Source organism: Taudactylus pleione, unplaced genomic scaffold (assembly GCF_031769625.1).
Source record: "Taudactylus pleione unplaced genomic scaffold, aTauple2 ptg000130l, whole genome shotgun sequence".
Classification (NCBI taxonomy): domain Eukaryota; kingdom Metazoa; phylum Chordata; class Amphibia; order Anura; family Myobatrachidae; genus Taudactylus; species Taudactylus pleione.
In genome coordinates this window covers 7,918,784-7,936,479 of record NW_028284532.1, presented here as the reverse complement: position 1 = coordinate 7,936,479, position 17,696 = coordinate 7,918,784, and the positions used below count along the sequence as shown (strand labels likewise).

Below are 17,696 nucleotides of genomic sequence, written 5' to 3'. Positions count from 1 at the left end.
TGGTGTGTTAAATTAAGGTCAATAACCTCTTTCCCTCATACTACAAAACAAATTAAATTACACAAATAAATGTGCCATCTGACAACTAATTCTATGGGTCAATCCTATTAGGTGCGAATTGTGAGATGTGAGTTGCTATTTGCACTTCGAATTCGCACAGCGAATTAATTTTGCAAAGCAATTAGCAACTCCTCCGTTTCAACTGTAATGTCACTTTTCCTCAGGGGCCCTGAGGAAAACTGACATTACAGTTGAAACGGAAGTCAGGCTGTTGCAGCGCTGCTGCTTATCACTATGTGAATAAAGGAACATTTCTACCTACTAAACGTGAGTGCTGGCTTTTATACTTTGCTGCTTCAGGAAGTGTTAGTGGTTTATATATATATATATATATATATATATATATATATATATATATAATGGTACTTGTGTCCTTTACGGACTCATTGCAGAGAAAACCCAAGTGTCCTACACTCATTATTATTATAATCCATCATGGTAATGTTTAAATCCCCTTCACGGAGAGGACCCTGACGTCATCAGCCAGTGTCCAGCGTCAATCCCAGTGTCCAGTGTCATTCCCTACCATCCAAGTAGGCATAGAGGGGGAATATAACCTTGTGGCTAGCGTAGCGAGGCGAGCGGACTACTTTCTTCTTTAGGTGGGGCACAAATTTCTGTAATAGTGTATGTAAAGTACGCAAGTACCATTTAGAACATTCATTGGGTTCTCTCTGCAATGAGTCCGTAAAGTACACAACTAATATATATATATATATATACACACACACACACACATACATAGAACTATAAACACATAAGTGTTAAACATGCACATATTTTGATCATTGCTAGAGCAATGTCGTCCCTACTGTACCTTAGCAACCAATAACAGCGGTTGCCATAGGGATGTATGAGGCGTCCTGTCCTGACCTGCATATCCCCAGCCCCACCAGCGAGCGCCGGCCCGGGCCATGCCGGACGATATCGTGGGAAGCCCGGCCGAGGAGGCCGGTGTCTCCTCCATACAGAAGCTGAGCTCGCTGCCCTGGGACGCGGAGACGGAGAACCGGCTGCTGAGGTCTCGGCTGGACGAGCAGTCGCAGCTCATCTGCCTGCTGAAGCGGAGGGCTGATGACGCCCTGCTGCAGTGCCAGGGCCTGGAGGGGGAGAACCGGGAGCTGCAGAGACGAAGGACGGAGGCGGATAGTGTGCTGGCCTCAGAGAGGACGCGGGCGGACCGGCTGGAGGACAGGTTTGGGACACTGGCCGCCAACCATCAGGAGATGATCCGCTTTAAGGACGAATACAAGCGGCAGAACGAGGCGCTGCGGGCAGAGTGTCAGAGCCTGCGGGAGGGCAGGTACCCCGAGCTGCTGGAGAGGGACCGGGACGTCCAGGAGATGCGGGCCCAGCTACAGGCTGCGGTCACCGAGCTGGGGCCCTTGCAGGAGAAAGTTGGGGAGCTGCTGGGGCAGATGGAGAGCAGGAGCCGGGAACTGCACCTGCTGCAGCGCAGACTAGAGGCGAGTCCTGGGCGGGTGCGGCTTCCTCCTCCTACTAGTACTGCTGCTACTACTCGTATTACTGTCTACTACTACAGCTGCTGCTACTATCACTGCTACTACTTCTAGTGTTACTACTACTAAAACTGCTACTACTAGTATTTCTAATACAGCTACTATTACTGCTACTAGTTGCTACTGCTAGTATTTCTAGTACAGCTACTACTACTAGTATTTCTAGTAAAGCTACTACTACTAGTATTTCTAGTACAGCTACTACTAGTATTTCTGGTACTACTACTACTACTACTAGTATTTCTAGTACAGCTACTACTAGTATTTCTGGTACAGCTACTACTACTACTATTACTGCTACTACTACTAGTATTTCTGCTACAGCTGCTACTATTACTGCTACTACACCTGCCACAACTATTACTACTGCTAGTATTACTACTACAGCTGTTACTGCTATTAGTTACTGCTACCACTACTAGTATTTCTACTACAGCTGCTACTACTACTAGTATATCTACTACAGCTGATACTACAATTACTGCTACTACTACTAGTATTTCTACTACAGCTACTACTACTATTACTGCTACTACTAGTATTTCTACTACAGCTACTACTACTATTACTGCTACTACTAGTATTTCTACTACAGCTGCTACTACTAGCATCACTACTAGTATTACTACTACTACAGCTGCTACTACTAGCACTACTAGTATTACTACTACTACAGCTGCTACTACTACTAGTATTTCTAGTACTACTACTAGTATTTCTAGTACAGCTACTACTAGTATTTCTGGTACAGCTACTACTACTATTACTGCTACTACTACTAGTATTTCTGCTACAACTGCTACTATTACTGCTACTAACTATTACTACTACAGCTGTTACTGCTATTAGTTACTGCTACCACTACTAGTATTTCTACTACAGCTACTACTACTATTACTGCTACTACTAGTATTTCTACTACAGCTACTACTACTATTACTGCTACTACTAGTATTTCTACTACAGCTACTACTACTATTACTTCTACTACTAGTATTTCTACTACAGCTACTACTACTATTACTGCTACTACTAGTATTTCTACTACAGCTGCTACTACTAGCACTACTAGTATTACTACTACTACAGCTGCTACTAATACTGCTGCAATTAGCTTAGCACTTGTATTACTACTACAGCTGCTTTGCTACTACTATTATTCTATTAGACCTGCTACAAATATTACTACGGCTAGCAGCACTACTAGTATTACTAGTACATCTGCTACCACTACTAGTATTTCTACTGCAGCTGCTACTACTACTAGTATATCTGCTACAGCTGATACTACTATTACTGCTACTACTAGTATTTCTACTACAGCTACTACTACTATTACTGCTACTACTACTAGTATTTCTACTACAGCTGCTACTACTAGCATCACTACTAGTATTACTACTACTACTACAGCTGCTACTAATACTGCTACTACTAGTATTTCTACTACAGCTGCTACTACTAGCATCACTACTAGTATTACTACTACTACTACAGCTGCTACTACTAGCACTACTAGTATTACTACTACTACAGCTGCTACTACTACTAGTATTTCTAGTACTACTACTACTAGTATTTCTAGTACAGCTACTACTAGTATTTCTAGTACAGCTACTACTAGTATTTCTGGTACAGCTACTACTACTATTACTGCTACTACTACTAGTATTTCTGCTACAGCTGCTACTATTACTGCTACTAACTATTACTACTACAGCTGTTACTGCTATTAGTTACTGCTACCACTACTAGTATTTCTACTACAGCGAATACTACTATTACTGCTACTACTAGTATTTCTACTACAGCTACTACTACTATTACTGCTACTACTAGTATTTCTACTACAGCGAATACTACTATTACTGCTACTACTAGTATTTCTACTACAGCTACTACTACTATTACTGCTACTACTAGTATTTCTACTACAGCTACTACTATTACTGCTACTACTAGTATTTCTACTACAGCTGCTACTACTAGCACTACTAGTATTACTACTACTACAGCTGCTACTAATACTGCTGCAATTAGCTTAGCACTTGTATTACTACTACAGCTGCTTTGCTACTACTATTATTCTATTACACCTGCTACAAATATTACTACGGCTAGCAGCACTACTAGTATTACTAGTACATCTGCTACTACTATTAGTTACTGCTACCACTACTAGTATTTCTACTGCAGCTGCTACTACTACTAGTATATCTGCTACAGCTGATACTACTATTACTGCTACTACTAGTATTTCTACTACAGCTACTACTACTATTACTGCTACTACTACTAGTATTTCTACTACAGCTGCTACTACTAGCATCACTACTAGTATTACTACTACTACTACAGCTGCTACTAATACTGCTGCAATTAGCTTAGCACTTGTATTACTACTACAGCTGCTTTGCTACAACTATTGTGATGTCAGTGGGGTCGCCCCCAAATGGCAGGCGTTCTCATGGGAACACCTCCATTTGGGCAGCCACCCCCCCGGCCCGCCCACCAACCGAGGCAAGCTGTCACTCAACATCGACACCTCGCCCCCTTTGGTGCGAGACCCGGAGCGACGGATTGCCCGGGTCTCGCACTTGCTCACGACGGAGCCGGCTCCGTCGTGCTCATGCGCTGTGGGCCACCATCGACCCGGTTGCGAGCGCTCAGCGCTTGCGACCGGGTCTGAATCAGGCCCAGAGTATAGTATTTGTAGATATGTATAATAACCTATTGATAAAGTTATGATAAGATGAAAAAAGGTCAACAATAAGCACAAAGTTACCATAAATGTAAGTGTTATGCTGGGTACACACTGGCCGATATATTGGCCGATCAATTGATCGGCCAATATATCGTACCCCGTCGGCCAGTGTGTACAGACAACGTCGTTCACAGACATATCGCATTGGCTGTGCTGCACAGCCAATGAACAGATATGTCTGCAGACATATCTGTCCATCTGCAAGTGTGTACGGGCGATCAGCTGATCGCCCGTACACAGGGGCGCCGAGAGGGGGGGGAGCCGCGAGCGGGTACTACTTACCCAGGTCCGGCACAGCTCCCCATCCACAGCAGCCCAACACACACTGCTGTGTGCTGGGCTGCACTGAGAGACTGTTTGAGGCTGCTAAAGCAGCAGCCTGAGCAGTCTCCTATGCCAAAAGGGGGGAGCAATCACACTGATCACGCTCCCTATTTGCTGTGTGGCGGACTGAGGGGCACACAGCGCCTCCGTCCCCAACGCACAGCGCCACAAATGTTTTCCCCCAAAAGGGGGCGTGGCCATGCCTTCCGCGATTAGGCCACGCCCCCTACCCGCCCCAGGTCCGGCCCGACCCGCTACAGCATGCAGATGATGGTCGTTCAGTGTGTATGAACGACCATCATCTGCAGGTGTATCTGCAGATCGCCTTAAGAGGCGCTCCTGAATTTCCTGACAGTTTAACATGTCTGCTGTACTGAGTGAATACAAAAACCTTCCCAAACTTACCACTTTTCTTCCTTCCTTCCACTGCTGACAATGAACTCATTTATTTATTTATATATATATATAATGTAATATCAAGGGCAAAATGTTTTTAAATGTATTGTTGAAAGTTGTGTATGTAACTTGTAGGATTCAGAGGAAACCTGTCGCCAAGTAAAGGAGGAGTTGTGCCGTTTGGAGAAGGTACGAAGGACTGAGCAAAAGGATATTGAAAAGAAAGTGGATGAGTTAAATAAAGAGAAGCAAGATCTTCTGCATTTGTGCATGGAGAGAGGACGTATCTTACAGGAACGGCAGAGAGAAGCAGCCGAGCTTACTAATCGCATGCTGAGTGCCCAGAAGGCAAACCAAGACGCTGAAGAGAGATATCGGATAGACGTAGCAGCCATCGATGCTGATGCCAGAATAGTAGAACTAAATACAAGACTTGGAAACAGTGAGAAAGAGTTGGGGCAACTTAAGAGAGAGTTTGAAGCCTACAAAAAGCACAGCGGAGAACTGCTAGCCAACGAGAGGGATCTGAATGCCAAACTCCGGCATTTGATTGGCTAAGATGCAAATGTAATCGCTTAGTGATTTCAGCTGACAGGATATCAAGCATAAGTGTATTTGAATACTGTAGTTTCTATTTTTCAGTTTGAATAGATTCCAAATGTATATTTTTAGACATATTTTTGTATGCTTTACATATATTGAATATTTTATCTCATTTTAGAAAAATAGATTTTTGATAAGACTTTGTAACTAAAATATTAAAATGTCTTTCATGTAAACGTGATTCTGTTACAGTCCATAATTGTCAGGAATTGTGGTAAATATAGTATGTCTGGGCATCCTTGGTTTAATACAAGATTCAATCTCAAATGAGGATCTGCGCCTTCTCAATTTGTCTATGATACTTTCAGCTCTTTGCTAAACACAGTATAAACTTTGAGACTGTAGAGAATTAAACATTTTAAGTTTTTCCAGCTAATAACTTAAGATAAGAAAAAAGTAAATAAAAGAAAATAGTTTAATACCTACAAAGATACTTAATACCTACAAAGCTATGTTAAGCAAAGGAAGAATTTATGCCTTTAGTAAATCATTCCCAATATCTTACACAGGGATCATTTCTATGTAGATAACTCTTTATTGCACTTGTCGTTTCCCACTCCCAGAGTCTTCATTAAACCCCCTAAAACTTGACCAGGATCCAACTGGACCAACTCTCATTGGTTTCATCCCAATTGGTGCAGGGGTGTCCAAATGCATAACCAGACAGAAAACAAACAGACCAATTAATTTTATATATAAGATACAGGACAAGTAATCAGAGCCTGTAAATATTTATTGTCAAATACTGTCCTACAAGGTAAGAAATTGATATCATACTAGGGGACCTATTTATCATCAGGGGCTGGGTGGCCCTCGATAATTAAGTATCAAACTTGCCGTGAATTGCGGCAGTGGATGCTTAAGTACCGAAGCAATTCAGTATTGCTCCAGTGCGGGGCCAGCTGTTTCAAATAACAGCTGGCCCCATAGGCAAATGCAGGGGGGGTTTCCGTCTGCCTGGAAACCCCCCCTCCCCATCCCACACCATGACCACAATAGAAATAGTAATATAATAGATTTTAGAAGTGCTGCATGTTAATCTCAGTATCACAAATTAAATAATCACTACCTGTGGATCTTTTAACGTGTATCCGCTAGTAAGAAATAACCTGTGCATAGGAGATCTGGAGAACATTCAATGTTAGGGATGTGCTGCTATAGAGCCCAATATGTACATATATGTCCAGGGCAGTTCTAGGTTGTTCTGCTGCTCCCAGACTCCCGGACTTGCTCCAATGCTTTGGAAGGAATGGTGCCCACATCTAAAATAAAAACATTCAGCTCAGGCAGGATGGACCTACTGCCGAATTTAATTGCTTACTGTGATCGCTGGTCCTGTATATGCTGGAATTATGACACACTTTGTATGACGCATATTAAAGCTGGTTAAGTGCTAATTTTACCCTCTTCATGGACTGACCACACTCACTCTAATATCAAGCATTTGGAAACCCCCCTCTGGAAATCCTGCGTTTGCCACTGGTCCCCGCGATCCCTAACACTGCAAACTAAGTGACAGTGTTACTTAACCCTTCATATCTGGCCCACTGTGCTTTCCGTAACCTGAGTTCACACATGCGCGCTGCTGCTGGTTTCGCAGTGTGGAGGGAGCGGTGGGATCTACTTGAATCTCTCAACCCCGGTCCTCCATCCCAACTGAAGGGGTGGGTTACCGGAAACAGTGGCCATTGGTTCCTGCAAGCAAACTCGGGAAAAACTTTCAGTTTTTAGAATTTGCAGAATACTAGGTGGCCCTATCGAGCTCCTAATAATGAATGGGTCCATTGCAAAAAACCACGTGGAAAGTAGCATTGTCACATGTGTAATAGGCCCATTAGTGATGATGAATAGGCCCCTTGGAGCTATAATTACGAGAGGGTTATTTAGCCTCTGGATTTTTTAGGATGATATTGTGCCACCTGATATTATCCAGCTACCAGTCTAGTATAGTGAAAAATTAAGGACTAAACAGTAGCCTAATTCATGGTCAACTGTTTAGTCCTGTTTCATCATACTAGTGTTGATATTAAAATTGAACCTCTATATACCCCTGCCTGTACCTTCTAAAATCCTTCCTATAAACCTCTAAGGATGACGCTAATTTGCGTACGCAGTCATACCATAAATAAAGACTTAGACGTGGAATCTGTGGTTCCAAAGCACAAGTGTTATTTAGGTAAAAGTTCAACAGTTACACGCAATTGATCTAGACACAATTTAGGCGCAAAAGGAAATTTATACAGACCCAAGTACAGTATACATACACAGGCGCTTCTGGACCCGGAGATAGGCATCAGCAAGAGACCCCTAGTCATACAGCGTTCAGCACGAAGACTAAGAACCAGCGTTCGTGCACACATATTTATACCCCCCCAGAATAAACAGGACAATAGGGAAGTTTGTTGCTGGTGTCATTGGTTCCCAGGGGAGAAGCATCTGTTACAGCACATTTAACAGGCTAGTTCAAATAGACTCTCCCTGCCCCTAACAGCTGGCTTCACGACTCCCTGCAACATCCTAACAGCTGTTCCTAAAATATACATTTTGTTGCTTGTAGGCTCTGCGATCCATAACTCTAGAATGCATGATGCGAGCTCCCCACCGATAACACCGGAATACTGTAAAAAGAGTACGCATCAGTACAACTCCAAACACGACTTGTTTAACATGTATAATACCTTAGTTATCAAATATCTTTATTTCTCAGCATTTAAACTAACTGAACCAACTTAAATCATACACTTTAAAGCTTATTAAACCTTATGTGTGAATATGTAATGTGTGAGTATTCGGGGTTTGATATAAAGACATATTAATGTGTGTATGAAGATGGGTGCACTTTAGCAGTGTGACATGCTGAGCCAGATAGTTCCACATGCCCTCTGTCAGCAGGCCCCCACCTTTCCTGTGTTCAAAGGAAACTGTGTTATCATCTCAAGATGTGAAGTTGGGGCCATCCTGTCTGTGTGTGGGGCTAAGACCTGTTTAGGAATCAGACAAATCCAATTGTGTAGATCAATGCCTGGATTATATTACAATGGCCACAACTATACTTTGTCTGCATCCAGGGATTCCCAATTTGTATGTAAAAATACCCATTGTCTATTCTATTTACTTTTACTCAGGAAGCTTGTTCTTCCAGTTGCCCTTGGTAGGTTAACAAAACCATTGCCATCTGTTCTTAGCTCCTGAGTTATAACTTGAAGTGATGCTGGTCACAAAATGGCGTCTTGCAGATTCTTGTTTCTAAAATGGAGTCTAGCTGCCATTTGCATGCTTCAATTTTAAACTGATCTTGTCTCAGCCAATAATCCAGTTTTGACAGTTCACCCTTTGATAGCGAACAACATGCTATCACAATCTGCTATTAGAATTAAATTTAGGCTTACATTTACATATTATTTAGTGTTATCATGGGTTGGCACAAGGTGGTTCTTAATCCATCAATAATGTGTCTCTGAGTGGGGACATAAAACTACTATTATACGCACACCGCGGATCTTGGAAGATCATGTGAAAGGTGTGGGGATGCACCAGTCTTATAAAAGCAGTCTTGAAGGGGAATTTAGACTTTACATTATCTGAGGTGTTTTAAAAATAACATTTCAATTATACATTCTATGCATGTCTAAATATAATACATTAAATGATGGTATTTCCTAGCTCAGGGTTGTAATGCAGTTCTGTATTTACCTCGGTATTCATACTGGCCACTATCATAATTTCATTCTTTCGTTTTACTCTATTTTTACATTTTCCACACTTCAACACAATAGGAACACACCGGACGCATCATATTTCTTTTGCCTCTGTGTTCATATTGTGTGTGAAGATAGGGTGACGGTGTGTTTTTATGTATACCCAGCATTTCAACATGTGTGAGGGTCATAACTTCTGGAAGTATTTTTCCCAAATAACATAACAATTACAATACTAAAATTGGTCAGACACTCCCCTGATTGGCATTGCACTCCTCCTGACTCCACTCCATCAGCACTGCCATCAGCTCCCAATTTCCTCAATCAGTCCTCCATCACAGACACTGAGTATCCCCAAACAGATCATCACGACAAATCTCTGGAAAGAAAAAGAACTAGGATGACCACAGCAGACCACTCCATTGCTGGAAGCACTGATCTACACATTTCTTTAGCTCAGATATCTCACCGTCACCTTTTTAATCCTTCCGGCACAAGCTCGCAATTGACAGGTCCACGTTATCGGCCTTGTCTCTGCCTTGTATCTCCACCGGTTGGTTAACCTCCCTATAGTGAGTGGAATGGACCCACGTATCTTCCCCGGCCACCCTTTGAGGATGTTGTATCGTCAGATACGGATCTTTCCACCGATCGGTCAAACCTGAGCTAAAAAAAAATTTGGATCATAACAAATTCTTCCGGATTTGACATCATGACAGGTTGCATTAGACATGTTAGTTAATAACACTTTCAATTTCGGTTATTCTCATTCATCTTCGTGAGACCCTGCACAGTAACCTCATTATCGTATTTTCACATGAGGCTGCCTTTTTGAACAGTATCTCAAAGGGGGGGCAAATAAAGGAAAAGACAGTCTGGGATAATCTTAGTGTTGTTATCCATCATCTTACACATGTTCTTGGAAACGTTACCTGTAAAATAAGTCCCCCCATCATTTTTAATAATTCTATGGATATAGTATCTGCATACAGGTTCCTGCAATTAAATCTTGTTATTAATAGCTACTGCTCTAAATAATGTCTGTGCCACTGGGTTGGATAGTATTCCGAGTAGTCGACCTCAGCCTGGCATGGCTGCCGTTTATGATTAGCAACCTTGCGTCCTATGAGTGGGAGATAAAGCACAACAGTTTAATATCATTTAAACATGACCTAAAATACAACAATAAATCGTCCACATTTTACATTAGAACAGATACATTGGCAGGTTGAAAAGATTGTAAACAGTCATATAAGGCCTGGGAGAAGATACTGGGGTTACCTATGAATCCATGGGAAACTCGTGTTCCTGTGTGGTGTTCTTCACTTTGCAGTACTTACTTATGTGTCCCACTTGGTGACAGTTAAAACATAATTTTGAACGGGGTGGATGAAAAGATCGTTGTGGGATTTGAGCAAGAGGGAAAGGTGGTGGGTATGGGTAAGGATAGGGAAGGTAAGGATATTGTGGGGGATATGAGTATGGGACCTGTGGTTGTGTATGATATGTGGGGTAAGGATGTGTTTGCTGTGGTGTGGGATTGGTGAGGACGTGTAATTGTTCAGGTGCAGGTGCGTGTGTGGGTGCAGGTGTGTCGGTTGGCTGTGATGTTATTGCCATTCCTTCCAGAGCTTGGATACTGACAGCCATTAGTTTTTCGCCCTGGGTCTCTCTCTTCTTTGTGATATTTTTATCATGTTCTATGGCAGACTCTATGAGGTTATCTATTGTAGGTCCCCTCCAGCCAGGCTGTGAGGTCTGAGCCCAAGTCTTTAAGTCGTCTCTCAGACCGTCCATGAGTACCGTGACTATCATTCCCCTGTGGTGAGTGCTATCTTTAATATCTTCTATCCCAGTGTACTGGGTGATAGCCTGCAGAGCCCGATCGCAGTAATCTTCTGCAGTCTCACTCTCTTTCTGTTTAATAGTGAAAATTTTGTTCCAGTTAACTACTACTGGAAAATATATACCCAATTGAGTTACAATTCGGGAAATGTTACCTTGGTTTACTTGGTCTGTTAAGGGAACGTCACCATCCAATACACAATCCGTGATAAATTTTGTCACGTCGGTATTGCATGGCAGACAGGCCCTTAACACCACACGCCAATCTTTATTAGTGGGCTCATGTGAACTACCCAAATTTCTCAAAAATCTTTGACATTTGGCTAATTCCTTTTTGGGATCGGGGAAATCATTTATGATGGAATTTAGTTCTGCTCTTGTCCAAGGACAATGCATTACTACTTCCCTCGTGGGCACTATACCGTTCGCGTCTGCATTTCCATTTGGAACAGTTATTGTCCGAATGGGATGCAGACCGGCAGCGTTGCTACTTCTGACCTGGTTACCTGGCTGGGGGTTTAATCTGCTGCTGCTACGTATGGTATTAACAACTTCCTCTACTGGTGCAGAGTGTGTTAACACTTCCCTTGCTGTTACCGATGGAGATGGCAGCACCACCCGTGATTGTGGTGATGCAGCATCTATCATCTGCACAGCATGGGAAATGGCAGACATTACAATAGGCTCATCATCCGCATCATGAACATTTTCTTTATAGTTGCTTAAGAGAGGGTACAAGTTGCTTGTTACATTTTTTATGGGTATTTTTGGTAACTGTACTTGCACCTCCATCCACATAAGGTGGGGGAGGTGAGCGTGAACTGCTGGCAATACTCTCCACGACGCTACTTTGCCGCACATGCGTGCCATTTTGTTGCTCGCCCCGGATTGGAATTCAGCGTCGCGGATGTATTTTCTGGCAATGTGCTCACGACGCTAGTTTGCATCGTTTGCACATTTTTAAGCCACGCATCCCCTTCATGCTGCCAAAATTTTAAACATTCAAAATATTTAACCTTTTTCTCTCGGGAGTGCATCAAACTGATGTGATCCCGGACATTCTCTAATACATCCTTATCAAAACTACCAATTCTGGGAAACGGTCTAACACTCTTCCTCGTCATATTAAACCATAAATCACAATACCTTATTGCATAAGTACCGTACTTGGTATGCATGATACGACGGGCCGATCCGATCGGCGCCTCCATTAGCAGCACATCATTGCCTAACATCTCTACTGTTTGCGTGGCTCCCTTTCTGAGACAACTCCTACGCTTTTCAATAAAGATTTAGACCGGTGAAAGACAATCAAGACACTTTCACTTACCTGTGGACGATTTAAGTCGGCGGCGCCCACACACCTGGATTAGATTTAGTAAGGCAACTTCCACAACTGGATAAGATTTGAAAAAGGCAACTTCCACACCCGGATAAGATTTAGTAAGGCGACTTCCACACCTATGAGAGTTTATATGTCGGCTACTCTCACGCACCTCTCTACAACAAAGACAACATGTACACCTGCTACTGTGTTTAGAACGGTAAAGCTGCTTACCGAGCGGCTAGACTAACCCTTGCACCTAGCCTTTAAGGATCATACGATACCCTTAACTTTGTTCAACAAATATTCACTGTTACACACTTTTTTCCTGCGCAGAAAAATACACGTTAACCCAGATATTGGTAATAGAAAAAAAAATATAAACCTCAATGGCTTTGTTCAAACACGTGGCAGCACAACCGGAAGTACGTATACGCTATTGTGCGACCAGCCGCATACACAATAATGTGACTACCGCACAACCGTGTAATGACTTTTTTAACTGCGTACGCAAAAATGCGTCTCAGCCGCGTACTCAATACTGCGGCACCCCTCTAAGCGTTAGGTTCTATCAACAAAGGAAAACAAACTTTTTCCTTTCTTGTCCCTAGATTCTAGTCAGCTTCCTTGGCTCACACGAAAACAAATAGCGATCTTTCAGCACAAAATGGTTACAGGAAAACCCTGTATGTGGCCACTCCACCCTTTGCTGAGATATCGCTAGACGTATGTACCGTGTGAGTAGGTAAGTGACTTCACTCGACGAGCCCCCATCTGTTGATATTAAAATTGGACCTCTATATACCCCTGCCTGTACCTTCTAAAATCCTTCCTATAAACCTCTAAGGATGACGCTAATTTGCGTACGCAGTCATACCATAAATAAAGACTTAGACGTGGAATCTGTGGTTCCAAAGCACAAGTGTTATTCAGGTAAAAGTTCAGACAGTTACACGCAATTGATCTAGACACAATTTAGGCGCAAAAGGAAAATTATACAGACCCAAGCACAGTATACACAGGCGCTTCCGGACCCGGAGATAGGCATCAGCAAGAGACCCCTAGTCATACAGCATTCAGCACGAAGACTGAGAACCAGCGTTCGTGCATACATATTAATACCCCCCAGATTAAACAGGACAGTAGGGAAGTTTGTTGCTGGTGTCATTGGTTCCCAGGGGAGAAGCATCTGTTACAGCATATTTAACAGGCTAGTTCAAATAGACTCTCCCTGCCTCTAACAGCTGGGGATCTTCCTCTTCACGCCCCCTGCAACATCCTAACAGCTGTTCCTAAAATATACATTTTGTTGCTTGTAGGCTCTGCGATCCATAACTCTAGAATGCATGATGCGAGCTCCCCACCGATAACACCGGAATACTGTAAAAAGAGTACGCATCAGTACAACTCCAAACACGACTTGTTAAGCATGTATAATACCTTAGTTATCAAATATCTTTATTTCTCAGCATTTAAACTAACTGAACCAACTTAAATCATACACTTTAAAGCTTATTAAACCTTATGTGTGAATATGTAATGTGTGAGTATTCGGGGTTTGATATAAAGACATATTAATGTGTGTATGAAGATGGGTGCTCTTTAGCAGTGTGACATGCTGAGCCAGATAGTTCCACATGCCCTCTGTCAGCAGGCCCCCACCTTTCCTGTGTTCAAAGGAAACTGTGTTATCATCTCAAGCTGTGAAGTTGGGGCCATCCTGTCTGTGTGTGGGGCTAAGACCTGTTAGGATTCAGACAAATCCAATTGTGTAGATCAATGCCTGGATTATATTACAATTGCCACAACTATACTTTGTCTGCATCCAGGGATTCCCAATTTGTATGTAAAAATACCCATTGTCTATTCTATTTACTTTTACTCAGGAAGCTTGTTCTTCCAGTTGCCCTTGGTAGATTAACAAAACCATTGCCATCTGTTCTTATCTCCTGAGTTATAACTTGAAGTGACGCTGGTCACAAAATGGCGTCTTGCAGATTCTTGTTTCCAAAATGGAGTCTAGCTGCCATTTGCAAGATGGCGTCACGCACGCTTCAATTTTAAACTGATCTTGTCTCAGCCAATAATCCAGTTTTGACACTAGTCAGCATTGCATTCATTGGAATGAGGAGTAGGATTGTGGCCAGAAATCAATTTTCTTTTTATTATTTGTCTGCCCTTTCTCCAAATCAGCTGGTGAGGAGGCATAATGCTGCAATGAGAGAGCGATCGGAGGCATAATGCTGCAATGAGAGAGCGATCGGAGGCATAATGCTGCAATCAGAGAGCGATCGGAGGCATAATGCTGCAATGAGAGAGCGATCAGAGGCATAATGCTGCAATGAGAGAGCGATCGGAGGCATAATGCTGCAATGAGAGAGCGATCAGAGGCATAATGCTGCAATGAGGGAGCGATTGGAGGCATAATGCTGCAATGAGAGAACGATCGGAGGTATAATGCTGCAATGAGAGAACGATCAGAGGCATAATGCTGCAATCAGAGGGCGATCGGAGGCATAATGCTGCAATGAGAGAGTGTTAGCAGAGCTATAATGCTGCAATGAGAGAGCGATCGGAGGTATAATGTTGCAATGAGAGAGCGATCGGAGGCATAATGCTGCAATGAGAGAGCGATCGGAGGCATAATGCTGCAATGAGGGAGCGATCGGAGGCATAATGCTGCAATGCGGGAGCGATCGGAGGCATAATGCTGCAATGAGAGAGCGATCGGAGGCATAATGCTGCAATGAGGGAGCGATCGGAGGCATAATGCTGCAATGAGAGAGCGATCGGAGGCATAATGCTGCAATGAGGGAGCGATCGGAGGCATAATGCTGCAATGAGGGAGCGATCGGAGGCATAATGCTGCAATGAGGGAGCGATCGGAGGCATAATGCTGCAATGAGAGAGCGATCGGAGGCATAATGCTGCAATGAGGGAGCGATCGGAGGCATAATGCTGCAATGAGGGAGCGATCGGAGGCATAATGCTGCAATGAGGGGTGATCGGAGGCATAATGCTGCAATGAGGGAGTGATCGGAGGCATAATGCTGCAATGAGAGAGTGATCGGAGGCATAATGCTGCAATGAGAGAACGATCGGAGGCATAATGCTGCAATGAGAGTGATCTGAGGTATAATGCTGCAATGAGAGAGTGATCTGAGGTATAATGCTGCAATGAGAGAGTGATCGGAGGCATAATGCTGCAATGAGAGAGTGATCTGAGGTATAATGCTGCAATGAGAGAGTGATAATGCTGCAATGAGGGAGCGATCGGAGGCATAATGCTGCAATGAGAGAGTGATCGGAGGTATAATGCTGCAATGAGAGAGTGATCTGAGGTATAATGCTGCAATGAGAGAGTGATCGGAGGCATAATGCTGCAATGAGAGAGTGATCGGAGGTATAATGCTGCAATGAGAGAGCGATCGGAGGCATAATGCTGCAATGAGAGAGCGATCGGAGGCATAATGCTGCAATGAGAGAGCGATCGGAGGTATAATGCTGCAATGAGAGAGCGATCGGAGGTATAATGCTGCAATGAGAGAGTGATCTGAGGTATAATGCTGCAATGAGAGAGCGATCTGAGGTATAATGCTGCAATGAGAGAGCGATCGGAGGCATAATGCTGCAATGAGAGAGCGATCGGAGGTATAATGCTGCAATGAGAGAGCGATCGGAGGTATAATGGTGCAATGAGAGAGCGATCGGAGGTATAATGCTGCAATGAGAGAGCGATCTGAGGTATAATGCTGCAATGAGGGAGCGATCTGAGGCATAATGCTGCAGTGATCGGAGGCATAATGCTGCAATGAGAGCGCGATCGGAGGCATAATGCTGCAATGAGAAAGTGATCGGAGGCATAATGCTGCAATGAGAGAGTGATCGGAGGTATAATGCTGCAATGAGAGAGTGATCTGAGGTATAATGCTGCAATGAGGGAGCGATCGGAGGCATAATGCTGCAATGCGAGAGCGATCGGAGGCATAATGCTGCAATAAGAGAGCGATCGGAGGCATAATGCTGCAATGAGAGAGCGATCGGAGGTATAATGCTGCAATGAGAGAGCGATCGGAGGCATAATGCTGCAATGAGGGAGCGATCGGAGGCATAATGCTGCAATGAGAGAGCGATCGGAGGCATAATGCTGCAATAAGAGAGCGATCGGAGGCATAATGCTGCAATGAGAGAGTGATCTGAGGTATAATGCTGCAATGAGAGAGTGATCTGAGGTATAATGCTGCAATGAGAGAGCGATCGGAGGCATAATGCTGCAATGAGGGAGCGATCGGAGGCATAATGCTGCAATGAGAGAGCGATCGGAGGCATAATGCTGCAATGAGAGAGCGATCGGAGGCATAATTCTGCAATGAGAGAACGATCGGAGGCATAATGCTGCAATGAGAGAGCGATCTGAGGTATAATGCTGCAATGAGAGAGCGATCGGAGGCATAATGCTGCAATGAGAGAGTGATCTGAGGTATAATGCTGCAATAGAGAGCGATCTGAGGTATAATGCTGCAATGAGAGAGCGATCTGAGGTATAATGCTGCAATGAGAGAGCGATCTGAGGTATAATGCTGCAATGAGAGAGCGATCGGAGGTATAATGCTGCAATGAGAGAGCGATCGGAGGCATAATGCTGCAATGAGAGAGCGATCGGAGGTATAATGCTGCAATGAGAGAGCGATCGGAGGTATAATGCTGCAATGAGAGAGCGATCGGAGGTATAATGCTGCAATGAGAGAGCGATCTGAGGTATAATGCTGCAATGAGGGAGCGATCTGAGGCATAATGCTGCAGTGATCGGAGGCATAATGCTGCAATGAGAGCGCGATCGGAGGCATAATGCTGCAATGAGAGAGTGATCGGAGGCATAATGCTGCAATGAGAGAGTGATCGGAGGTATAATGCTGCAATGAGAGAGTGATCTGAGGTATAATGCTGCAATGAGGGAGCGATCGGAGGCATAATGCTGCAATGCGAGAGCGATCGGAGGCATAATGCTGCAATAAGAGAGCGATCGGAGGCATAATGCTGCAATGAGAGAGTGATCTGAGGTATAATGCTGCAATGAGAGAGTGATCGGAGGTATAATGCTGCAATGAGAGAGCGATCGGAGGCATAATGCTGCAATGAGTGAGCGATCGGAGGCATAATGC

The 17,696-nt window shown here is 43.6% G+C and overlaps 1 protein-coding gene across 1 annotated transcript; it reads left to right on the top strand.

The window, feature by feature from the left end:
* Positions 1–920: 920 nt before the first annotated feature.
* On the top strand, positions 921–5,866 carry CCDC89 (coiled-coil domain containing 89). Its single transcript, XM_088473193.1, has 2 exons — positions 921–1,526; positions 5,200–5,866. The coding sequence occupies exons 1-2, from the start codon at positions 975–977 to the stop codon at positions 5,620–5,622; spliced, it is 975 nt and encodes a 324-aa protein (XP_088329319.1). The 5' UTR covers positions 921–974; the 3' UTR covers positions 5,623–5,866.
* The last annotated feature ends 11,830 nt before the right edge of the window (positions 5,867–17,696 follow it).